This window comes from Somniosus microcephalus, chromosome 6 (assembly GCF_052327205.1).
Source record: "Somniosus microcephalus isolate GS21.2 chromosome 6, FLI_Smic_1.0, whole genome shotgun sequence".
Classification (NCBI taxonomy): Eukaryota; Metazoa; Chordata; class Chondrichthyes; order Squaliformes; family Somniosidae; genus Somniosus; species Somniosus microcephalus.
Window position 1 is genome coordinate 212436451 of NC_140992.1, and position 27220 is coordinate 212463670.

The window sequence follows — 27220 nt, forward strand, 5'->3', positions numbered from 1 at the left end:
TATTTTTAGTTTTAGGGTTCCTTTGGTCATGATGCATTACATATGGCAAATATAAATGGTAACAATTTCTACAAGTCTCAATGCCCATTGAAGGGGATGAAAGATAACTTTTATATTCAGCATAAGGCACTGATCCACACAGAAAAGGTGAATTAAGTTGTCTTCAATCTTTGAAGACTGCAAGTTTATTTTTTGGTTTAATGGCTCTGATGGCTTTAATGTGATCTCCGAGTGCACTCTGCAAACAACAAACTACAAGGTCATCAATTCAGAAAGGGAAAGCTTAAGTTTCCATCTATTTTGGCCATGCCAATGTTGAATGGCTTTCTAAGACCATATGGCCCCTCGAGCCTGCTCTGCTATTCAATAAGATCATAGCTGATCTTCTACATCAACTCCACTTTCCCACCCAATCCCCATATCCCTTAATTCCCTTAGAGTCCAAAAATCTATCGATCTCAGCCTTGAATATACTCAACGACTGAGCATCCACAGCCCTCTGGCGTAGAGAGTTCCAAAGATTCACTACCCTCTGAGTGAAGAAATTTCTCCTTATCTCAGTCCTAAATTTCTCAAGATATCCTTCCACCCACCAAAGACAAAAGCAACAGCAGGGCCAAGTAAATGATTAAAATACTTAGCTTCAGTCCAAATTACTTAAAACAAAAATTAATGCTAGTTGTCCAAATATTTCCACTTGCAAGACTCCTCTGTGGAGACCTATGTATACGGAATATCAGCATCAGAACAGAATTGATGCCCTGAGGTGATACAAGCAGATATAACAAATACATAAATGACCAGTGATCAGTCTGAAAATGAAACAATAACACTGGCACAGTGGATATGCCCAAAGAGATCCCCCCACTCCTTTCAGTTGCTGAAATGGAGAATATATAAGGCTCCACAAGCAAGCCTAAAGAATGGGAATGTTGGTTGGGGGGGGGGGGGGGGCGAGATTATCTGATCTAATCTAGGAAAAAGCATTCACTCAGCTTTTTTAACATTAGTGAAAAAATAAACTACCACATTGTGACAAGGACACAAGTGTCACGAGCATTGCTCATGTTTCTAGTACATTCATGAGCAACACTAAAACTATGAGCAACACCAAAAAGTGCAGTTCTCATACATAAAAAGTCAAAATGAGCTAAGATACACAAGTATTCAAATATTACAAGATGAAAACCAACTTGTGCGGAATTTGCTGAATGCTTGGTTTCCTTTTCTGGTGGGTTTCCAGAATGCAGTTAGTCACATTTACAAAAATGCCAATACATTTTTTTTTTAAGTTATTGGATTTTTATTAAAATATCAAAACAATTTCAGTGAAACGAAAGATGTGAACAGCACTATTACAATAAGAATAAATCTTCACAAAAAAATCATCACATAGGTCTTGGTAAAGGCAGGTCACCATCTCAAAGTGATGGAAAGCAGATATAACAAGTACTTTCCCACATAAATGCACCATTATTGTCAAACTTGGTACAATTGATAGAAGCAGTTAGAAATATTTTCTTGCATGCATTAATTGCGTGTCAGGAACAGGTCCCTGGCGCCACCTTTAAATTCATGATGTCATGGTGATGCTGTCTGTTACAGGTAAGAGAATATGAAACTTTCCCAACACAATGAAATTGCAGTGACAATCAACTGTCCCTGCTGCTTTGTTTTGAGTGCATCAACAGGTGATGTAGACTTGTGACCCCGAGCAATCACATCACAACCACTAAAGATACTGGGCCAGAAATTCGCGGCCAAAGGCGTGAGTGCGCGCGGGGTACTCACGCATCTGGCCGTTGGAAATGCCGCCGTTCAGCATGAACAGCGCATGCGGGGAACGCCGGCATTTCCAGACCTCGAGCGCGTGCGACTGCACAGGCAGCGCTTGCGCAGTGAACTTCGTAGATTTCATTCATGAAATCCGTGAGGGTAAGTCCTCAGAAGTTACACGTAAAAAAAGCAAGTGTAAAGTGGTTCATTGGCTGCGGAGGAAGAAACATTTTATCGTGGAGCTTCTGAAATGCAATATTTTTGTTTGGGAAAGGGAGGGAAGTTATTTTAAGAAATTTTAAGTAAGTTTTAAAGTTAAAATTTTTTTTTTTTTTTTTTTTTTAAAAAAAGGGTTTTCAGAACGGTAGGTAGAAGGAGCAATTGTGGCTGTGTGAATGGAATGTGAGAATGAGTTATGTATGTATGTCCACATATATTCCTTTACGTATATGTATGTATGTTTTATATTCCTTTACTAATGTGTATGAATGTATGTTTTTAATTATGATTTTCCAATAAGTTACTTTCTCTGAAAGTCATAATTAAATAATACATTCATACACATAAGTAAAGGAATATATACATAACACGCAAAGGAATATATACAGACATACATACTTTCAGAAGCTCCACGATAAGAAATATCTTCCTCCGCAGCCTCTGGAGCAACTGTGCCCATGCTTTTTTCATGTGTAAGTTGTAATGACTTGACCTCACTGAAAGCATTAATGAAAGCGGCGAATTATACTGCGCACGCGCTGCCTGTGCAGTCGCACGCGTTCTGCCTCTGAACCCCTTCGTTCAGAGGACAGGAAATGCCGGTTTTCCCCACATGCACTGTGCATGCTGAAAACCGGCATTTCATCCAGCCAGATGCGTAAGTACCCCGACCGTACTCGCGCATTTGGAAGGGAATTACTGGGCCAACATTTTACATGTCAATAAAATGAAAAATTTAACAATTGCACGACTTGCCCCCTCGCATCTGCGACTGAGGGTCCAAGGAGGTGCATTGCGCAAGAGGTCATCATCGTACGTATCCTCACACTGTTCCCTTTGGGGAACTGTATGAAGTGGTGGAAGGATTTATGGCCGTGATTAACGCTCATTCCGTGACCGTAACCATCTTTGAACCAGCCATTAGGGTGGTTAGTCCTATGGCGGGAGGGTTTTACGGGCTCCCACAACCCATCTGAGGGGGGTGGGGGGGGGGGGGGGGGCCACCAACACCCACGGACGCAAGTATCCCGCTGGATGTCCACCCAGAATTTAAAGTTGGAGCTCCGACTCCACTTGCCGGGACTGTCTGGAGTGGGGTTCAAAACCCTACTCCTTCTGGCCCAGCGGCGGGGATGCTTACTGCTACGCAAAAGGCCCACTCCGCACAAAAGGTGACACCCATACGTTTCCTGCGCCTTTTCCCTCCCCGTGACTGGAGCCCTATGCTGCCATTTCACGTTGCTAATCGGATTGGGCCTTTGTCATAGCGGTAGGATCCCCGCCGCTGGGCCAGGTCAGGGTAGGGTTTCGAACCCCGCTCCAGACAGTCCCGGCAAGTGGAGTCGGAGCTCCGGCTCTAAATTCTGGGTTGACATCCAGTGGGATATTTGCGTCCGTGGGTGTGGGTGGCCCCCCCTCCTTGTATAGCTTGTGGGAGCCCGTAAAACCCTCCCGCCATAGGACTAACCGCCCTAATGGCTGGTTCAAAGATGGTCACGGTCACGGAATGAGTGTTAATCATGGCCATAAATCCTTCCACCACTTCATACAGTTCCCCAAAGGGAACAGTGTGAAGACACGTATGACGACGACATTGCTAAATAAATAAATGGAATTAAAAAAATTCTTTTAGGGCTTTTAAAAGTCTTTAAATTGCTTTAATTCTGTTTAAAACTACTTCAGATTACTCAAAATAATGTAAACATTTTAAAAAGTTTATAAAAGTTACCAAAATCTTCAAAAAACTTCCAAAAACCTATTTAAACTGCTGCTTTGCATGTAAAAATGGTTAGCAGCTTGACAGAAACATTGGGGGCGTGTCCAGTGAAACTGAGACCTCAAGGGGCGTGTCTCACTTGCACTGCACGCTACAGGCTTCGCGCTGGCTGCACTCCTGGGCGGCGTGACGTCATACGCTGCCCGGGATTCTTCTTCTGGAAACACCAATTCCAGGCGTCCCTGGAGCTGATCGGCAGTAGCGCGGGGTAAGTGTAAATACGGGGCTTGCACGCGCTGCAAGCCCCGTTCTGGAATTTCTGGGCCATTATGCTGCAGAATTATGATGAGAGAAAAAAAAGGATATGCAAATTTTAGTTTAACTTCCTTTTGCCCATTAGCCTCACTAAGAGACGGTTGTTAATATTTGACAAACCAGGTGAAACTGGCTGCAGTCACATTTTACTGAGTATTAAAACGCTGCTAAAATAACATAAACTTTCTGGCAACAAGAAAGCCCAGCAAGAAAGAAGCCCATCACATAATTTTGCAGTATTTGTGCTTATGTACGATCTTTCCTATAGTGCATTGTTACGGATATGGTAAGTATCGGACTCCACTCTTTTAAGAGAAAATAAAACAGGATTGCCAGCTATGTCAAATTTCACAATAACTATGGCATTTCTAAAAGCAAAATTTGATATGCACTCAAAACACTTTACTCTTTCTTTTTGTACGGGTAAATTGGTTTACATAATCAACTTCTGTCAGCAATTGAACAAAATGAGGAAAGTACCTTAACAACCGGGTGTCCTCCAGAAGATGCCTTCACAGCTCCTCGACTCCCTTCTGTCTCATAGTGAGCTCTGTGATGGGTCTTCGGCTGCATTTCAATCTTTAGATCATACTGCATATACTGACTTGGCAAGGGCCAGTCTAAAGAAGGCAACGATGATGTACTGAAAGCCCAAAAAAACATATGCTTTAAGTACACTTTGTGAAATTTTATTACACGTATTTCCAATACACCCATCGTACGGACATTTCAAGTAGTATCTTACATTGGGTATAGATAAAACATATTTCCATTAAAAAGAATGTGCTTCTCTTCAATACTCTTTCTGCTAACATCTACAACCATATTTGTCCCTTCCAGCGCAGTAAACAAAACACCACAGGTCACAAACTTCCCTACTGCCCTCTGGCAATGCTACTGCATGATCAACCAAAAAGAGGAAGCATTCTGTGGGATGAAGATGGTCACATAAGTTGATTCCCAATCCCAAGGGGCAGCATGGAAGCTGGAAGGCTGTGTTAAATTAGGCTAACTAAATTATAATTTAAACACAAAGTAATCATGCTTCTATCAATTTCAAAAAATTTAATTAAAACAAATAGAATGCATTTTCATACAAGCTACAGATAGTCAGTAAAAAAGGATATGCGTAAATTTTAATTATGGTTAGAGTTACATCTTTTAAACCAAAAATACACGACAGTGGTGCAACGGATATGGAACACTAATGTGCTGATTCCAGTTCAATTCTCATTCTACAGAAATCTGACCTTAACCAGGTGCACGGTGGCTCAACAAGAGATCGGGCCCTTTCCAAAGATAGGTAGAAGGAAAAGGAGATCATTGGCAGTTCCAGTGCATTTTTTAACCAGCTGGTAAAAGGTGGAGAAGAGCAACTTCCTTCATTTTTACATACCTTCCCACACCCTGGCATTGGTGGCAGAGTCTTCAATCGCCTGAGCCCTACTCTTTGGAACTCCTTCCCTAAACCCCTCAGTCTCTCTACTCATCTGTCCTCCTTTAAAACACATCTTTTTGACCTAGCCTTCAGTTACCATTCCTAACTTCTCCCCCATGGTTTGGCATCTGTTCTTTTCAGTAATTTTCTTAAGTACACACACACGCACTGCTGTTGGTTCAGAGCGATAGTCGCAGACTTACATGGTGGTTATCCCCCTGGGAGATAATTGGGATGGGGGGATTTTATTTTCAATAAATAAAAAAAAGAGTAGAAACTCTGTGTTGATGTCCAGTGTGACACTAAATACAGAATGCCAAAAGCCTTATTGCTATCTTCTAAAATGTGCGCCTCTTTCATAAGACACTACAAAACTGACTTTCTCTTTAGTTTCCAGTGATGAATGTTATATAGGATCAAATACAGAGAAACAAGGATTAGTGATTAACATACATTATGCTAGGACTATGAAAATAGATTTATTTTTGACTACAGTGCCGAAATATTACTGCAATCTCCATGAGTTAGGGGAAGCTAAACCCCAAGATGAAGTAATTTATTTCACATTATTACACAACCCCTTCACCCAATTTAATTATTGTGACTTTTTCACAACTCATCACATTTCTGTAGTAAGCGTAACCTGTGCTTTTTAATCAGGCCACTGAGGCTGCCGTTACACATTTTCCTGTTGAGAATTATGGGTAAATTATACAATCTCGAGTTGAATGTTTGTGAAAAGATATATCCTTGTATCATTCTCATTTGTATATTGAAACCAAGAGAAGAGGATGCAAGCTATGAATAAGAAGAGGAACTTGACTCAGTTTCATGATTTACACATTAATTCTCAACCCCTAAAGAGGTCACTAATCTATTTAAACTGAAAAAAATTAGGGGAGAGGAAGAGGATAGTAGAGGAGGATTGGGAAGATGAAGAACTATGCGGTGGGGGGGGGTGGGAGAAGAGGAGACTATAAGAGACGGGGACGGGGACAGAAGAGAAGACAATATAAGAGAGAAAAGAAGAGAATGGAGTAAAGGGGGAGGGCAGAGTGGGGAAAAAAAGAGAGCCAAAAGACCAAAAAGAACGTATTGGAAATTACACACTATTGCAGTACAGGCTGCTTGGAGGTTGGCAATTATATAGCATTCTTGAGGCATTGCAGAGCTTTCAGAGTCTCAGTTTGGTTCATTAGTAACACTCCTGCTTCTGAGTCAGAGGATGCAAGTGCAAACTCCACTCTAGGACTTGAGTACATAATCTAGGCTCACACCAGTGCAGTACTGAGGAAGTGCTACATTGTTGGGAGATGCTTCCCTTTGGGCAAGATATTAAACTGAGGTTTGTCTGTTTGTTCATGTGGATGTAAAATGAGAAAAAAAAAATTCAGCCTCTTAGTGTATATAAACCAAGCGCATTTCAGGCACATGCGAGCTCACATATGCACACAAACAAAAAACAGAATTATAAACAATATATATTTTAATATGTTCAATTGTTATAAATTCTGATAATAAACCGCCATCTCAAATGGTTGATGATACTTAAATTAAGATACATATCCTACAATCTTCAAGTCTCCTGCATTTTTTGGTAGTAGTCTGCTCTATATTCAGATTAGAGGTTTAGGTCTGGACACTTTTGATAAGAATACAATCAACTCCCTATTTTCACACAAGAACTTCTAACTGGAACAGGTATGAGTCTTTAATAACTATTCACTACTGTCAAGTCAGGCTGGCAGAATGGTATAAAACTTTGTCGGTTAAAAAGAAAAAGGAGGACAAAGGATGTTTTTGCATCTTTTTGGTCATTAAACATACGATGGGTTTCATGATAAACTGGTAACAAGGGTTGACTACAGACACCACTGCCTGAATTACTTGCAAAGCTCTTTAGAAGCAGCTCTGAACCATATTTCAAAACAGACCTACTGAATTTTGGTTTCAACTCAATTTCACACAGTCACACTATGTTAGAGCATAAAGAAACATTTTAATTCATTTTGATTCAAGCAACTTCACAAACACATTCAATTAGCACTATGAAACTCATTGGAAATCGCAAACATTTTCAGAATTTGAGTTGAGCACAGAAGTGCTTAGCTTAATCTCTGATACTCAATTGCTAAAATTAATTGAGACTATTCTCTACATAGCATCAGTTTCAGATCCCTGAATGTTGGATTATCACAAATTCTACATAACAGAGAACAAAGTACATGAAATTATATCATGTACACATTTATCCAGACACTACCATCATTTAATGAGCAGAATGAACCAATTAAGTTAAAATCACCCATGTGCTGATTACTAACATAACGTAGGACATCCAAAGTTACTCTATCTTTTTCTAACTGATGTATGAAATAGTAAAGGGTTAAAGAACCAAGGGTAAAAGTAAGCTAGACTACAGATTAGATCTTAATCATTAACTGGTAAAAGGACTTTACAATACTTACAGTAATTAATGATCAAATAATACAGTCCCCTTTTATCCTGAGACCATTACCAGAACTATTTGCATCCTATCTCTACTACTGAGAGCAAGAGTCTAATTTAAATACATACTAAAACTAACATGAATTGAAGGGTAAGAATTCAGTATTGCAATTTCCCACCCATTTGTTTCATACAAATGGGTCTATAATTCAGAACAATATTATATTATTTGACCTACCTAAATTACCCCAGTGTTAAAATATCACAATGTTTTAACCTAGTGTCTAAGTTACCCCATTTAGTCATTTCTATTCAGACAAAGCCTTTCGCAAACTCTACAAACTGACAATGCACATGGTATCTATATTTAAACTCTGCTCACAATAAGATGAACACTGGCATCATCACACAGGCCTCTCTACCATTGCTAAGCAGTCCAGGATATTTTTCATTTTTTGCATTAATATAACATATAATGTTTTCTAAATTTCTCAATGGTATTCAGTTATGGTTTGATCACGATGATGTCAAAATTAGTAACAGTAAAATTCAAATGAAGTACAATGTTTGCAATACAAAATTTATTTTTAATACAGTAACAGCTAACAAATTTTCTACTTTCAATTATTAAGATTAAATTTTTATGCTCATTGATTATGATTTTTTACATTATTTATAGCTCCAATAATTGCTCCTGTTTACTCTCAAGAGCCTCTGCAAAGGAAAATCATTACAAAGCTTTTAACAAGACCTTTTTGGGTTTTAATAGTCAATATAGGCAAGAACTTACTTCTACCCTTGGTTCTTTAACCCTTTACATTAGTCGCAGCATTTTGGCATTCATGTTGCAATTTCCTTATTATTCTTTAAATAGTGTCAACTCAGCATGAATTGTGAGAACATCAGATAGGGGAAGACCACTGTTTACAGAATAAGTGGAATTCAGTTTGAATGATACTGATCTTGATCTGAATTTGATCTCCTCAGCACTTACAATGCACTACTGCACCTGAAGCAGGCCATGCAGCAGATGGTGTCAAATTACAGTCTGAGATACGCACTGTGATACACCATGAGGCTGCAGATTTGCTGGGGACTACACTAACCCAATTCATGTCACAGTCACTTGCAAAACAAATATAAAGCAAGACTTCATTCCAAACTAAAAATGGAGTTTAACATTTACACGGGACGGTGAATTGAAAATATATTTAAATTAGGAACGAAACACCGAAGTGCATTTATATTATCACCTTTAACATAATAAAGTGTGCCACGGCATTTCATGTACGAGAATGGATTGAGATGTAGGAGAATTAGGAGAGCTGACTGAAAGCAGAGTCAAAAATATGTTTTAAGCAGGTTTTCAAAAGATAGCGAGTGAAGTAACAAGGCACAGGTACAGGGATGAGAGGGTTGTTCCAAGGGGTGAGACCTGGGTGACTGAAAGCACCATCACCAAACGCCAGGGGGGGAGTTTGCACGGAGGCCAGAGTGGGCAGAACGCAGACTCAGGCAGGATTGTAGAGCTAGAGGAGATTGTAGAGGTAGGGTGGGATTACACCAGGGAAAGATTTGTAATTAAGGACAAGGCTTTCAAATTTAGACCATTGGGAGAAAAATTGCTAATGGAGATTAACAAAAACAAGGATGGTGAGTGAGCAGGACAGGATGCAGTGGCAGAGATATGGGCAAGTTGGAGTTCACGTGAGGAGGAGCTTGGGAAGTCAGCAAGGAGAATGTTCCTATATTACAACACTGACTACACTTCAAAAGTACTTCATTGGCTGTAAAGCTCTTTGGGGCATCCTGAGGTCATGAAATGTGCTATACAAATGCTAGTCTATCTTTCTTTTTAATGGGTAGGGAGATGAGCAGAGATGTGAGCAGATAATTTCATTAAAATAACAGGTTATTAAGACTTGCACAAACCAGAAAAATATATTTGCCCCAAATTTAACTGTCTGGACATGTCATTCTCAAAACACAAAACTAATTTTGCAACTGTATTAGGTACAACTTGAGATTGATATGCAACAAAAGGATTCCACAATTCTAATTTGATAGTTCAATCTTTACAATGGACCTACCTTTCAACACAATTAGGCTGAAAGAAGACTATAATAGGTTAACCATCTGCTTTGGAATCACTTGAGGGAACAGGTAAACTGGGGTATTTTATTTAAAAAATCTTTGATCCTTTTTCTAAAATAGTCATTACTGATTCCAGTAAACTAGAATTCTTGCTACAAGCTCATTAGCTTTTGGTCCAGTCCTATTAAAAACATTTCTGTTACAGCTAGATAGCTGGATCATTGTATTGCAAAATTATAGCATCAGCAACACCCTCCTGATCATTTAACATACAAAGTTTAAGTGTTTCAACAACACTAAATAAAATTAACTTAACTACATAGCAATTTAGCTACCACGTTCAGGAGGTTCCTTCAGAATCTGTCCCTTCAGCATTCTGTAAATAAGATTTCTGATCCCACAATCTAAATTATTTAACCTTCACTTAAGTTTATTTTAGTTGCTGGTCTGCTGATTATTTCCCAAAAGGCTAGCCAGCATTCCCTTGAAGCAAGTAGCAAACGCTGAAAAAGCACCAAGGGACTAAGGCTGCAACAAGCCTGGTATTTTTAGCTTCAAGGCTTCTCGAGGCTTAAGTCAATGTATAAACAGAAGCCTGTGTTTTGAATCTGACTTTGAGGTCTATACAAGTCTAATTCAAGAGGAAATTTTATTTGGGGGTGTACATGGAGGTTTGAATTGAATTCTTCAGAGGCACGCCTGCTTCGAACAAGCAACACTTCAAATGTAGCTTTTGTTACAATCTTAGGAGAAATCAATTTTGGTAGTTGCACCTTATGCAACAAGTCTAAGCAAGTCAGCTGCAAGCAGTGGGACTACATTGTTACCAGTCCCAGAATCTACACAGTCATCACTCAACTACAAAAGCAATATTTTTGTTGCTGAACTAGTTTAGAATTTCTAGTTCTGACTCATGGGGAGTCTAATTATTTCACTTTGAATATATTACACATTTTGCAGCTGTACCGTCAAGAAGAATATACACTCCAAGTCCAGTGTGTGGTAGTTAGGGAGTGGAACAAGACCCTGACCCAATAAACAAATATAATTTTAGACTTCGAGTGTCTTAATGTGTGAGGTAGGGTTGCCAACCCTCCAGGATTGTCCTGGATTATCCAGGAATTGAAGATTGATCTTTAGGGCACTGCTGCGAGCAACCCTGGAGAAAACTCATAAGGGCATTAAAAAAATATATTCTTTGTACACATTCACTTAGTAGTTATGAGATGGGAAAAAAGGCAGTTTGACTGAAGTTGAAAATCATCCAGTCAGGTAATGAAGAATCTGTTCACTTCTCAATTGGCATGGGAAGGCGGTATGCTGCGAGGATGGATGCATTGGTAGACCGATGGTGGAGGCGGGCTGAGGGAGACGGGAGGTCATGTGATGAAACCTCCGGGAATACGTCCAGCATTAGCAACCCTAGTGGGAGGCCTTAAATAGACTTCGTAACAAAACATTCATGTAATGGTTTGGGGGCAGGAGTTTTCCACATGTTGGGGGGCGGGGGGGGAAGAGAGAGAGAGGGGAACATGATCAGGAATCACTTGAGACTTTGTTACTTAGGAGTCACAGAATCATAGACATTTACAGCACAGAAGGTGGCCATTTGGCCCATTTTGTCCATGCCGGCCAACAGAGTTATCCACCCTAATCCCATTTTCCAGCACTTGGTCCGTTTCCTTCTAAGTTACGGCACTTCAAGTGCACATCCAAGTACTTTTTAAATGTGATGAGTGTTTCTGCCTCTACCACCCTTTCAGGCAGTGAGCTCCAGATCCCCACCACCCTCTGGGTGAAAAAATTTCTCCTCAAATCCCCTCCAAAACTCCTACCAGTTACTTTAAAACTATACCCTCTGGTTTTCGACCCCTCTGCTAAAGGAAATAGGTCCTTCCTATCCACTCTATCTAGGCCCCTCATAATTTTATACACCTCAATCTCCTCTGTTCCAAAGAAAACAACCCCAGCCTATCCAATCTTTCCTCATAGTTAAAATTCCCCAGCCCAGGTAACATCCTCATAAATCTCCTCTGCACCCTCTCTAGTGCAATTACATCCTTCCTGTAATGTGGTGACCAGAACTATTCTAGCTGCGGCCTAACTAGTGTTTTATACAGTTCAAGCATAACCTCCATGCTCTTATATTCTATGCCTCGGCTAATAAAGGTAAGTATCCCGTATGCCTTCTTAACCACCTTATCTACCTGGTCTGCTACCTTCAGGGATCTGTGGACATGCACTCCAAGGTCCCTCTGATCCTCCGCACTTCTCAGAGTCCTACCATTTATTGTGTATTCCCTTGCCTTGTTAGCCCTCCCCAAATGCATTACCTCGCACTACTCTGGATTGAATTCCATTTGCCACTGTTCTAATTGTAGTGTATGTACCTTTAAGAGGAACTATGTTTTTGAAGCCCCTGTATACTGTAGTACCAGTAGTGACCACTCGGGTATATAAGCCTGTGTAGCATCTTGTGTAGTTAGTTCACCTCCAGACTTTGTTCAGTAAACACTTGTTAAATCAACTCCTGCATTCCATGTCTCCATTAACACACAGATCTAACAGTGGCGACGAGTTAGAAACGAACTTACCTGCAATTCGGCAGCACCGCAAGGGGATCGATTCCTCAGACGAAGGTCGAAGCCAGAAGCAAGAAAAAAAAACAACTGTGGTTTCACCAGCTAAACGGGCTGGTGGCAGGTAGTGCACTGATCCTTCCTGGGCTGCGGCGGGCTAGAGCTCGATCGAGTGGCTCTGCAACGGGGCCGGGCAGCGAGTCGGGAAGCAGAAGCAAAGAGAGAGGGTGGAGCACTCAGGGCGCGGCCGGTGCTGCAAAGCAGGTCGGCGTTCAGACCGAGCAGAGGGAGGGGAAAGTCCCAGAGGGTCCGCTCCACGGCGGGAACGGTTCTCCAAGTAACGGAGAAACTATTGAAGCGATATATAAAAATTAAAAAAAATAGAAATACCGCGAAAAGCTGCAGGTCGCAACGGGAACCGCGGAGAACAGCGTTGGCAGCAGCGGCAGCAGCGGGAAAGCGCGGGAGGCGCCATCTTAACTCGGCGGGGAAGAAAAGCGCAGGAAGCACCATTTTAGATTTTCAAGATGCCGAAGACTGGCAATATTACTGCTTTCGATAGTGATATAGAAGATTGGACCACATATGTGGAAAGAGTGGAGGTATATTGCAAGGCGAATGAAGTAGCGGATGATAAAAAGGCATCGGTACTTCTAAATCTGATGGGCGCAAGGACATACGGGCTGTTACGAAACTTGATCACTCCAGCCAAACCAATGGACAAGAATTTTAAGGAGATTGTTGATACCTTACAGGAGCACTTAAACCCAACACCGCTGCTGATAGCGGAATGATTCAAATTCTTCAAGAGGAATCAGCACAAGAATGAAAGTAACGCTGATTACCTCACCAAATTAAGAAAGCTGTCAAAGCACTGCCAATTCGGGGCAGGACTGGCAGATTCTCTATGAGACAAATTCGTCTGCGGTCTCCTAAGCGAAGAAACACAGAAAAGACTACTTTCTGAGAAAGATTTGACACTGGACAAGGCTTTCAGTGTGGCTGTATCATACAAAGCAGCAGCAAGAGGAGCTGCAGAGATACAGCAAAAGCCACAGGACTTCGGCACCCATGAAATGACACGGGGTTTCGAGAGATGTTATCGCTGTGGCAGATCCACCCATGACCAGAAGGACTGCTGGTTCAAGGACAAAGCATGCAGGCAATGCGGAAAGATGGGACACATTGCACGTGTATGCAGATCTGGAAAGAAATCCGCTGACAGTAAAAAAAAGTCAATAAGGAAAAGTACAGAAAGGTACAAATGATGACGGACAGTAGCTCCGAAGACCAGAAGAGCGATAGCGACTCCGGAAACAAGAGACTAAGCTGTCTCAAATTACATAATGTAATTGCCAAAGAAGATTACCAGACCATTTGGGTTACCCTCGCGATAGCGGGGTCCCCAGTCAAAATGGAGCTAGATACAGGATCAGCTCTGACCGTCATGAGTCGACGGGATTACGAGTGGCTATTTCCGCATATACCTTTGAAAGACACATCTATTATCTTGAAGACATATACGGGGCAGAAAGTATACCCCAGAGGGAAAATAAGGGTGCCTGTTGTATACAACGGCAAGGAAATACAGAAGTTGTATTTATACGTTCTGCAAGATGGTGGTCCACCGTTGTTGGGACGTGAATGGATCAGAAAGATACGTTTAGACTGGCACTCCATTCAGGTACTGACGGTGACCAGTAAGAAAAAAAACGATGATGAGGTCATACCTGGACGATTAAAAGAAATCTTGGCTAACACCAAAGAAGTGTTTCAACAGGAACTAGGAACCCTGAAAGGCGCCACCGCCTCAATAAAAGTGGAAGGTGCGGCAATTCCCAAGTTTTTTAAGGCAAGGCCGGTGCCATACGCAATTCGTCCAGCCGTCGAGGCAGAGCTGGAGAATTTGGAAGAAGCAGGCGTGTTATCCAAGGTAGATTAGAGCGAGTGGGCAACACCCATCATCCCGGTCATGAAGAAAACGTTGAATAATGATAAATCTGAAGAACAGAGAAAAGTTCGCATCTGTGGGGACGTCAAGGTGACTGTAAACCCGGTTCTTCACACGGTACAGTATCCTCTTCCGAGGATAGAAGATATTTTCGCCTCACTATCCGGAGGGAAACGTTTCACCAAAATTGACTTAGCACAGGCATATCTACAGATGGAGGTTGAGGAGGCCTCTAAAAAGTATCTCACGATAAACACACACAAAGGCCTGTACCAGTACAATCGACTGGTTTTCGGAGTGGCATCAGCTCCGGCTATCTGGCAAACAGCTATGGAGCAAGTCCTGCAAGGGATTCCGGGGACTCAATGCTACCTAGACGACATCCTTGTAACAGGAGAAAACGACAACGAGCACCTTGCCAACTTGGAGCAGGTGCTCACGAGGCTGAGAGAACGGGGCCTACGAGCAAATCGCCCCAAGTGCGAATTTTTCCAGAAACAAATATCATATTGTGGCCATGTCATTAACGAAGAAGGGTTGCATAAGTCACCTGAAAAAATTGAAGCGGTCGTAAAGGCCCCAGCGCCTGAAAATCTCTCACAATTAAGGTCGTTCCTGGGATTAGTAAATTACTATCATAAATTTTTACCAAACTTGTCGACGGTTCTGCACCCTCTTAACGCACTGCTACCAACGGGAGTGGTTTGGAAATGGAGCGAAGACTGTAAACGTGCCTTCCATAAATGCAAAGGCTTGATCACGTCCAGGGAAGTGTTGGCTCATTACAACCCATCACTGCCAATCAGACTGGCGTGCGATGCATCCCCTTACGGCGTGGGAGCGGTATTATCGCATAGATTCCCTGATGGCTCGGAGCGGCCGATAGCTTTTGCGTCACGCTCATTCAACTCAGCGGAGCGTAACTATGCCCAGATCGACAGGGAGGCACTCAGCTTGGTGTGGGGGGGGGGGGGGGGGGGGGGTGGTGAAGAAATTCAACCATTACCTACACGGACAAAAATGTACCTTGTTGACTGACCATCAACCCCTCGTCTCCATATTCAACCCTAAAAAGGGCGTTCCCATTATGACAGCGCAAAGGCTACAGAGGTGGTCCCTTTTCCTAGGGGCACACCAATATGACATAGAATACAAAGGAACAAAACAGCATGGGAATGCTGACGGGTTATCATGCCTACCGTTGCCAACGGTGGAAGAGGCGCCTACAGTGGACCCAGTGGAGATGTTCCACTCGACCATAGTGGAATGTCTACCGGTGACAAATTCTACCATTGAAAAGGAAACGCGAAATGACCCAACTCTCTCACGAGTCTACGATTTAACGGTGAAGGGATGGCCAGCACATGGCGAGCCACTGTTGCCAGCATTCTCGCAAAGAAGAGAACAGCTGTCAGTGTGCCGAGGAACTTTGATGTGTGGATCCAGAGTGGTGATTCCACCCAAACTCAAGGATAGAGTGCTAAAGGAGCTTCACGAGGGGCATCTGGGTGGAGTGAAAATGAAGAACTTAGCCAGAGCGTTTGTGTGGTGGCCAGGTATCGATGGAGACATCGAAGAAATGACCAAGAGCTGTCTAGGATGCCAGAAGGTCCAAAACGCCCCACCACAAGCCCCTCTACATCCATGGGAGTGGCCCTCATCTCCATGGCAAAGGGTACATATCGACTTTGCTGGTCCATTTATGGACTCAATGTTCTTAATCGCGGTGGATGCACACTCCAAGTGGCCGGAGGTAATAAAGATGTCCTCCACCACCACGGAAAAAACCATCACAGTATTAAGGACCATATTCGCCAGGAATGGGCTGCCGGAACAGATCTGTTCTGCTAATGGACCGCAATTTGTATCCGAAGAATTCAGGAAGTTCTTAAAAAACAATGGGGTTAAGCACTACACGTCCGCCCCATACCATCCCGCCACCAATGGATTGGCTGAAAGGTTTGTCCAGACCTTCAAGAAGGCCATAAAGGCCATGGGTAATGAAGACATAAATCTACAACATAAGGTAGATAACTTCTTGTTTGCGTACAGGAATGCGTACAGGAATGCAACACGTGGTTACAAACCAAACCCCCGCCATGATGTTTTTCAATAGAAGCCTAAGATGCCGGCTGGATTTGGTCAAGCCAAACGTCAGAAGGGACGTAGAGAACCGGCAATTTCAAAGCATGAATGAAAGGCCAACTAGAACCTTCCAGATAGGTCAACAAGTTTTGGCCCGGGACTACCGTACCGAGAAATGGCAGCCTGGAACTATTTGCACACGACTAGGACCGCTGATGTATACCGTGGACATTGGAGAAAGCATAGTAAGGCGCCATGCTGACCAGATCATAGAGTCATCCGAAAAAGGACAACCTACACCACAACTCTATACGCCTAGTGATGAAGCAGAGATACCCATAGTATCTACCTCCGATCCGGTGATACTGGAACCAGATGAACCCGACACTGGCATTGAAGCCGAATTGACCTTGCCAAAAGAACCTACTACACCACCGAGGCGTTATCCGGACCGAGTCAGGAAGCCTCCAGACAGACTGAATTTGTAATTGATTAACTTCAGCAAATGTGTATATTATTGTTCTTGTAAAAATGTTATTTAATGATTACTTAAAATGTTATGTACTATTTATCTAAAAGGGGAGGAATTGTAGTGTATGTACCTTTAAGAGGAACTATGTTTTTGAAGCCCCTGTATACTGTAGTACCAGTAGTGACCACTCGGGTATATAAGCCTGTGTAGCGTCTTGTGTAGTTAGTTCACCTCCAGACTTTGTTCAGTAAACACTTGTTAAATCAACTCCTGCATTCCGTGTCTCCATTAACACACGGATCTAACACTGCCCACCTGACCAATCCATTGATATCTTCCTGCAGTCTACAGCTTTCTTTTTCATTATCAACCACATGGCCAAATTTTGTATCATCTGCAAACTGCTTAATCATACTTCCTACATTCAAGTCTAAATCATTGATATATACCACAAAAAGCAAAGGACCCAGTACGGAGCCCTGCGGAACCCCACTGGAAACAGCCTTCCAGTCACAAAAACACCCTTCCACCATTACCCTTTGTTTCCTGCCTCTGAGCCAATTTCGGATCTAACTTGCCACTTTGCCTTGGATCCCATGGGCTTTTACTTTTGTGACCAGTCTGCCATGTGGGACCTCATCAAAAGCCTTGCTAAAATCCATATAGAGTACATCAAATGTACTACCCTCATCAACCCTACTTGTTACCTCAAAAAATTCTACCAAGTTAGTCAGACACGACCTTCCCTTAACAAATCCACGCTGACTGATCCTGATTAATCCGTGTCTTTCTAAATGAAGATTTATCCTGGCCTTCAGAATTTTTTCCAATAATTTTCCCACTACCGAGGTTAGGCTGATTGGCCTGCAATTACTCAGTCTATCCCTTTCCCCCTTTTTAAACAATGGTACCACATTAGCAGTCCTCCAGTACCACACCTGTAGCCAGAGAGGATTAGAAAATGATGGTCAGAGCCTCTGCTACTCCCTCTCTTACTTCTCTTAACAGTCTGGGATACATTTCATCCGGGCCTGGGAATTTATCCACTTTCAACAACAACAACTTGTATTTATATAGCGCCTTTAACGTAGTAAAACGTCCCATGACGTTGCACAGCAGTATTTTAAGACAAAAAATTTGACACCGATCCACATAAGGATAAATTAGGGCAGGTGACCAAAAGTTTGGTCAGAGGTAGGTTTTAAGGAGCGTCTTAGGGGAGGAAAGAGAGGTAGCGAGGCGGACAGGTTTAGGCAGGGAATTAAACATTCAAAGATGCTAAACCCCTTAATACTTCCTCTTTCATAATGCTTATTTCATCTAATATTGCACACTCCCCCTCCTTGATTGCAATTTCTGCATCGTCCCTCTCTTTTGTGAAAACAGACGCAAAGTATTCATTAAGAACCATACCCATGTCTTCCGCCTCCACACACAGGGACATTTATGGTCCCTAATAGGCCCTACTCTTACTTTAGTTATCCTCTTGCTCTTAATGTATTTTTTAAAAATCTTTGGGTTTTCCTTGATTTTACTTGCCAATATTTTTTCATGCCCTCTCTGCTTTCCTAATTTCTTTTTTTAATTTCACCCCTGCACTTTCTACACTCGAGTTTCTGCTGTATTGAGCCCTCGGTATCTGTCATAAGCTTCCCTTTTTTTCTTTATCCTTCCCTGTATGCCCCTTGACATCCAGGGAGCTCTAGATTTGGTAGTCCCACCCTTTTTCGTTAAGGGAACATACTTGCTCTGAACCCTCACTATCTCCTCCTTGAATGCCTCCCACTGCTCTGACACTGATTTACCTTCAAGTTTCTATCTCCAGTCCACTTTGGCTAAATCACATCTCAGCTTAGTAAAACTAGCTTTTCCCCAATTGAGAACTTTTATTCCGGGTCTATCCTTGTCCATAACTACGCGAAATCTAACTGAATTATGAACCACCAGCATGCTCCCTCACTGATATCCTTTCCACCTGCCCAGCTTCATTCCCTAAAACTAGGTCCAGAACCCTCTACGTACTGGCTAAAAAAGTTCTCCTGAATGCATTTTTAAGAATTCTGCTCCTTCTATACCTTTCACACTAATTTTATCCCAGTTAATATTAGGGAAGTTGAAATCCCCTACTATAACTGCCCTATTTTTGCACGTCTCAGAAATTTGCCTATCTATTTGCTCTTCTATCCCCCTCTGACTGTTTGGGGGTCTATAGTACACTCCCAGCAGTGTAATTGCCCCTTTTTTGCTTTTCAGTTCAACCCATATGGCCTCGTTGGATGATCCTTCTAAGATATCATCCCTCCTCACAGCTGTAATTGTTTCTTTAATCAATATTGCAACCCCCCTCCTTTTTTATCCCACTCTCTATCTCATCTGAAAACCCTGTAACCAGGAATGTTGAGCTGCCATTCCTGCCCTTCTTTGAGCCATGTCTCAGTAATAGCTATAATATCATATTCCCACGTGTCTATCTGTGCCCTCGGTCATTTCAACTTTAGAAACAAATTCTGTATTGAAAAATTAACTATTTTCAATATTTATCACTTAAATGAGGTATAAAAAATATGGACTTATTTTTCTGATTCAACACATAAAACTATAACCTGCCATTCAGAATTGATGTGTTTAAAGAAGGTAGTTTATAAGGTAATGTTAAATTTGATTCCCTAATCTAGTAAGAGGTGGTGGTGACCGGACGATGTGGAAAAAGAGGAAGTGGAAGGGAAGGTTAGTGAGAAAAGGTGGTGATGAGGGAGAGGGGAAAAGAATTTGAGCCGGGGGAGGGGGGGTAATCAGAGGAGTGGAGGAAAAGAGTGAAGGGGATGAGAGGATAAGGAAAAGGAAGGGGAAAAACTTGTTTATTTGGTGTCTTTCATAACTACAGAACATCTCAAAGTGCTTTACTGCCAATGAAATACTTTTGAAGTGTAGTCACTGTTGTAACGGAAGGAATCTAGGAAATGCAGCAGCCAATTTGCACAGCAAGGTCCCACAAACAGCAATGAGATACATGACATGAACTGAAGTTGGGTGAGAAATAAATAGTGGCAGGACACCAGAACTCCTTTGCTCTTTTTTGAATAGTGCTATGGGACCTTTTGTGTCAACCGGAGAGCAGATGGGGCCTTGGTTTAACATCTCATCCAAAAGGCAGCACCTCTGACAATGCAGCACTCCCTCAGTACTGCAGTAAAGTTTCAGCCTGGATTATATGCTCTTTGCTGGACTGAGGAGTGATCCCTTTCATTCACAAAGCCTACAATTAGCTCTTAGTGGGGGCATTTGCAGGAATTTCTATCCACCTGGCCACCAATTTGTTTCAATGGGGAGGGGGGCGGAAATAGTGAGAGTAATTACCCCTCCCTTCAATAGGCCCAGAGTTTGCACCGAAGGGGGTCACAGATTCTAATGTCAGGTGTTCTGAGAGCACAACCGAAATTCTAATTCAACGTGGAAAGCAAGTCACCTGCAATCTCAGACTCTCTGTTGCAGCAACAGAAGAGCAAGCAACATTAGCAATCTGGTGCGGTACAGGTTGCCAGACAACTGTTGTTGGCACCAGTGGGGGGTTCGAGGATTCTGGTATTCAGAAATGGGATAGGAGGAGTTGTGAGCACAATTGCTACTTTACTGCTGCACTTCCAATTAACTACTCTGTTAGAAGACAATCTGCTGCTTTCACGCCAAAAAGATGCTCGGGGGACATTCTGACTGCACAAAATGTAAAACCGCTAATTTCCATTTTCCTTGATTTGTATTCCTACTTGCATTTCCTCCCCCACGCTGTCCTGGTTTCATTTTAAATACTACAACATATGCCTGCCTTTCAAATACTGTTGCATGGAAGAGACCCCATTTCTGCAGGGACACATTATCGCATCCACATTGTCAGCAGTGTAGTCATGCCCAGACAACTCAATCAAGGTTCAAGAGGAATGAAGCCATACAAACTCTTAATACTTTATTCAAGTCAGATGCTTAGGGGAGAAACTTCAGTTCTTAAGAGCAGCACCATTCACGTTTGCCAATGACAATGTTACCGACCTTTGCATTTTTTTTTGGGGGGGGGGGGCGGGGCAGGGTGGTGGTGACATTTAACAATTCTATTGGGCTGATTTTACAAATGAGCCATACTGGGGAGGAGCCTCATCCACCACCTGTGTATATTGAGAAATTGGCTGTTTGCCTCTGATTTTTAATTCATTAAGATGGCACAAAATGTAGTAAGCAGTGAGGAGGGTAGTCGCAGACTTCAGGACAGACAGCAGACAGACTGGTGAAATGGGCAGACACATGACAGATGAAATGTAATGCAGAGAAGTGTGAAGTGGTGCATTTTGGAAGAATGAGGAGGCAATATAAACTTACTGATACAATTTTAAAGGGGGTGCAGGAAGAGAGAGACCTGGGGGTTTACGTACACAAATCTTTGAAGGTGGCAGGACAAGTTGATATGGCTGTTTAAAAAAAGCATACAAGATCCTTGGCTTTATAAATAGAGGCAGAGTACAAAAGCAAGGAAGTTATGCTAAACCTTTATAAATCACTGGTTAGGCCTCAGCTGGAGAATTGTGTCCATTTCTGGGCACCACACTTTAGGAAGGATGTCAAGGTGTTGGAGAGGGTGCAGAGGAGATTTAATAGAATGGTACCAGGGATGAGGGACTTCAGTTACGTGGAGAGACTGGAGAAGCTGGGATTGTTCTCTGGAGCAGAAAAGGTTACGGTGAGATTTAATAGAGGTGTTCAAAATTATAAGGGGTTTTGATAGAGCAAGTAGGGAGAAACTGTTTCCAGTAACAGGAGGGTCAGTAACCAGAAGACACAGATTCAAAGTAATTGGCAATGGAACCAGATGAAGAGAATTTTTTTTTTTTTTTTTTTTATAAACTCAGTGAGCTGGAATGCACTGCCTGAAAGTGGGGGTGGAAGCAGATTCACTAGTAACTTTCAAAAGGAGATTGGATAAATACTTGAAAAGGAAAAATTTGCAGGGCTACAGGGAAAGAGCAGGAGAGTAGAACTAATTGGATAGCTCCTTTTGTGTTGTGGGATTCTATGATTCCAAGATAAATGGACAGAAGATCATGGGCCCGTGGTTTCACAACGAGTTTGGCCAGTAAGCAAGGCTGGTTATGCACCTTAGTAAAATCAGCCATTATAATTTTAATTAAATACTAGGGAGTACATTTTTGTCTTTAGCATTTCAGGTGCAGGAATTTGGGAGCGTGCACCCTCCAATTTTTAATTCATTAAAATGACTGGTCTGTGTACCAGGCATATGAGGATCTGCGCCAAGAGTGAAGAAGGTACGGCTCATTTCCTTTCAGTCTTCTATTTTTAAGTGTATTTTATTTCTATTCAACAAGGTGCAGGGGGAATGCACACTTTATAATTTTATAGGAGACCAATGCCAGAAGCAAGCACATCCAGGTCACTTCAGAAGACTACTCCCCTGCACCAGCATGAATTCCATTTCCCTCAATATCTATCCTTCGTACCTTGAATTGTAGACCCATGAACACTAGGACCCAGTCCAAGACTACTCGATCTCTTTTCATATAGAGACCCTTATAGGCAGCAGAAGCACCTTCATCCAATTACCTAGTCTGGATTTGTACCCATGTTTAAAACTGATGAAATTAATTTTAAATTTTTATCTTCGATATTATAAATTCCTTTCTTTCATCCCTCTTATGGCATGTTATTTCTTCACTGCTTAATGTCAATAGTTCTTGTTCAGTACAAGTGAAATAGTTCTAAAGATCACATAGCAACAACTTGCATTTATATACTTGTACCACCTTTATCGTAGTAAAACGTCTCAAAGTGCTTCACAGGAGCATCATCAGACAAAATTTGACAGCGAGCTGCATAAGGAGATATTAGGACAGGTAGGAACATAGGAACAGGAGTAGGCCATTCAACCCCTCGAGTCTCTTCCGCCATTCAATTGAATCATGGCTAATCTGTATCTTAACTCCATCTACTCACCTTGGTTCCATAGCCCTTAATACCCTTGCCTAACAAAGATCTATCAACGATAGCAAAATACTGCAGATGTTGGAAATCCGAAATAACAACAGAAAATGCTGGAAAAACTCAGGTCAGGCAACATCCGTGGAGAGAAATTTGAGTTGACGTTTCGGGTCGAACCCTTCTTCAAAACAAAGGGTTCGACCTGAAACGTCAACTCAAATTTCTCTCCACGGATGTTGCCTGACCTACTGAGTTTTTCCAGCATTTGCTGTTGTTATTAAAGATCTATCAATCTCAGTTTTGAAATTTTCAATTGGCCTAAGCTCAACATCTTTTTGGGAGAGACAGAGTTCCAGATTTCAAAAAGCTTGGTCAAAGAGGTAAGTTGTAAGCACCATCTTAAAGGAGGAGAGGGGTAGAGCGGCGGAGAGGTTTAGGGAGGAAATTCCAGAGCTTGGGGCCTAGGGAGCTAAAGGCACAGCAACCAATGATAGAGCGAAGAAACTCGGGAATGCACAAGAGGCCAGAACGGCAGAGTTCTCGGAGGGTTGTAGGGCTGAGGTTACAGATATAGGAAGGGGTTAGGCCATGGAGGGATTTGAACAGAAGGATGAGACTTTCAAATTTGAGGTGTTGCAGAACCGGGAGCAAATGTAGGTCAGCGAGCACAGGGGTGATGGGAGAACAGGATGGCGAGAGTTAGGGTCTGAGCCGCAGAGTTTTGGATAAGCTCAAGTTTACGGAGGGTGGAAGATGGGAGGCCAGCCAGGAGAGGATTGGAGTAGTTGAGTCTAGACCAGATACTCCTCATCTAAAGTGGCATGGGTAAGGACTACTGTTGTTTGGAGTTATACATTATATACTCTTTAGTACAAGAGAATCTACCCTATAAACAGCAATTTTATTTAAGCTAAGGACCATAAATAAGAACCATCTTCATTTTGACTTGTGCATGACTAGTGTAACTAATTTACTTCTTCATGACGTACTCTATGGCAGGTACTGTTTACATGCCAAATATATTTATTTGCTTCCAGGTCAAAGAATTTTAAACACTGAACATACTCCATCAATTTGGATTGCTGGAATTATATCAACAATTTAAAAGCACTGTAAAAAGCTTACTACATTTCCATTCTAATCAATACAACAACCCGGTTACTTCCCAGTCAGGGTACAGGAAACTTTCTGGTATCCGGCACGGACAGGACCGACGTGTTGCCGGTTCATCAACAATTCCGGATAACCGAACGCTATAGTAAAAGATACGGAGCTCAGAGCTCCGTATAAAGCAACAAACCCTGTTGCTTGCTTCAAAACAATCGGCACAAGTTGCAAGCGTCTCTGTAGCTTAGCAACAGCTGCAGCTACACCCTTGCACAGCAACAAATGGAGTAAAAAAAGTAACTAAAAGTAAAAAAAAAGTTACCTGAACCGACTCCTGAATTTTGCCGGTGGATAGAGCGTTCCAGTTATTTAGGGGCCGGTTAATCGAAAGTTTCCTGTACTATTTTCAAAATGGAATTTTGTCTCAAGGTCAACCAAGAGTTACTTTCAAAAAGCACACATTACACCACCAACATTGAGATTAGCTACATTAACTCTGCTATTTTAACTTCACTTTTAGCTACAGCTTTTAAAGGAGGGAAACATACACTATTTCGAGAAACTCTCATCCTTTTCAGTCATCAAGTCCTTGAATTGGACTTCTGCAATCTTAGTATGTATAACAAACCAAGCATTCATTACCAATGGTACAACCATCTGGAGGTGCCCTTAGCTCCACAGTATTTACATTTTTTATTCCCCTTTTCTTTTAGAAAAACATCCTAAAGGCAATATTCTAAAACTAGTACAAAGCAAAATACTGTGGATGCTGGAAATCTGAAATAGAAACAGAAAATGCTGGAAATACTCAGCAGGTCAGGCAGCATCTGTGGAGAGAGAAACAGAGTTAACGCAGAACAAAAGGTCATCGACCTGAAACGTTAACTCGGTTTCTCGCGCCACAGATGCTGCCTGACCTGCTGAGTATTTTCAACATTTTCTGTTTCTATTCTGAAACAAGTGCCGGACTTACCGAAAAATAGGTGTATGGCCACCAGGTTTTGGTTTATTCCAAGTAAAATGTGAGGGAACAGAAAGAAACTGTTCACTTGACAAATCTTTCTTTAAAGGATGTGGAGAGCCAGAAAGATCATCTACTGGAGATTCAACTGAAGGTGACAAACTTCCCTGATCTTCTGAAGTCAAATCTATTTTTCCTGACACTGTAGCAGCCTGGTCCTGAGAGGTCTTCCTTGATTTTAAAGGGATGTCAGTCTCTGGAGGACAACACTGAAAAGGTATGAACCCATGATTTAGACTTGAGGCACCTTGAAGAGCAGTATTACCAAGCCATGTATCCTCTGTGACACTTCCTCTTGGAGAATGCCCTGGAGATGGTGTTGGTGAATGGTGGGGTGAAAGTGAACCTGCGTAACAGATCTCTGCACTTGAATGTCGTCGCTTTCCCCAAGGAGAAGTGGGCCTAGATGATGGCCTTGAAGTTGGGCGAGGGCTGAGCCAGTTTTCATCAGTAACACTAGCTCTAGGTGAATGGCAGGGTGATTGTCTGGACGATAGCGAATGTGCAAATGCATAATTTGGCTGCCATGTCTCATCTGCTGGACAACATCTAGGTGACCCACTTGGAGAACCAAGTGTAAACCGAGCAGCAGCTTCATTCAACTCAGAGTCTACATCATCGTATATGTGAGAGAAAGATTCGCATGATGAAGCATCCGAAAACCAGCTTCTGGAAGAAATGCTGCTAGCAGGACTTGGGCTTAGTGATGCATCTCTGTAATAAGCAGGATCAAGAGGAAGATATAGATGGTCCCTGGATGGTCTTTCCATATAGTCATTATCTGTGCCATTTGCATGCACTTCTTCATTAGGCCCTATTCCTTGGTGACAATTGGGAGAAATAGAGGTGATTTGAATACTAGGGCATTCAAATGCTTTTGGAGCACCTACAGGATTATATTTAGACTCCTGGATATTGGACGTCTGCAGCCGATGTGGTGCTGAAAATATTGTAGAATGTGTCTGCGTTTCATGGTGATGAACGCCTATTGGTTGGATTATACTTGACTGAAGGTTGTCTTCATTAAAGATGTAAAATGATGCAGAATCATCTGGCTCTGTATCTGAAAGAAAAACAAAACAAATAAGCTATGCCTTTCATTTACCATGTGTTTCTTGTGGCTTTGATTATGGAATGCAAGAGCCGTTGACTTCACTAATATAAAGATGAAGTGCGCTACCTCCTTTTTTGCTTTTTGTTTCTTTCACATAAAAGTGAGTATTAAACATGCCAGGATCCGTTTCAGAAAGAGGCACATGTAACTGGTATACACATGTATGTTTGAGTCGATTATCCTAATTTATTCATTGTTAAATTTAAGAATTTATTCCCCATTGATTTCTGCAATCCTTGAAGTTACAGGCACTAAGCAATGAATGGGCGAGTTGCAGAATTACACTTCAAGAGAAGGAAAAATTCTCAGCTACCATAATTCCTCTGTGCCCTGTCCCATAATTTAATGTTATATCAGTATCAATTTGGCTCAGTTAGTTGCACTCTCATGAGTCAGGCTGTAGGTTCATGCCTGCTCCAGGACTTAAACACATAATCTAGGTGAGCACTTCTGTACAGTACTGAAAGAGTGCAACATTGTCAGAGGTGCTGCCCTTCAGGTGAGACATTAAACCGAGACCCCATTTAGCTGTTCCGGTGATACGGAGAAGACATTTTAAAAATCCCATGGTATTATTTAAAAAGGAGCACAGAGTTCTTGGTATGTGGATAACACTCACTGCAGTTTGTGCAGAATATGGCTCCCATATTCACCAATATAACAGCGACTGTACTTCAAAGTAATTAATTGTATGTGAAGTGCTATGGGGCGTTTGAGAGATGTGATAAGGTCCTAAAAATTATTTCTTTACAGATCTAAAATTCACTATAAAAAATACAAAGATCAGAAGCTCCCTCTAAACAAAGTTACAACACCTCTACACGTAGTATTGTGCTGCTATGAGACCACAATAGCAGTCAAGATGATTAATATACTATAATTAAAACACAAGGAAATTAATACCA

The 27220-nt window shown here is 41.9% G+C and overlaps 1 protein-coding gene across 5 annotated transcripts in view; it reads right to left on the reverse strand.

Moving 5' to 3' along the window:
* Window positions 1-27220, reverse strand: part of nfatc3a (nuclear factor of activated T cells 3a) — a 180013-nt gene that overhangs the window by 142326 nt on the left and 10467 nt on the right. For all 5 annotated transcript variants that reach the window (XR_015078810.1, XM_085991369.1, XM_085991366.1 and 2 more), the window contains exons 2-3: window positions 25154-26264; window positions 4508-4670 (exon numbers count right to left, since the gene is read on the reverse strand). Coding sequence is in view for 4 of the 5 variants with exons in the window: in XM_085991369.1 (XP_085847495.1) it covers window positions 4508-4670; window positions 25154-26264 (1274 nt within the window). In the remaining variant the exon portion in view is untranslated. The remainder of the gene's footprint in view (window positions 1-4507; window positions 4671-25153; window positions 26265-27220) is intronic.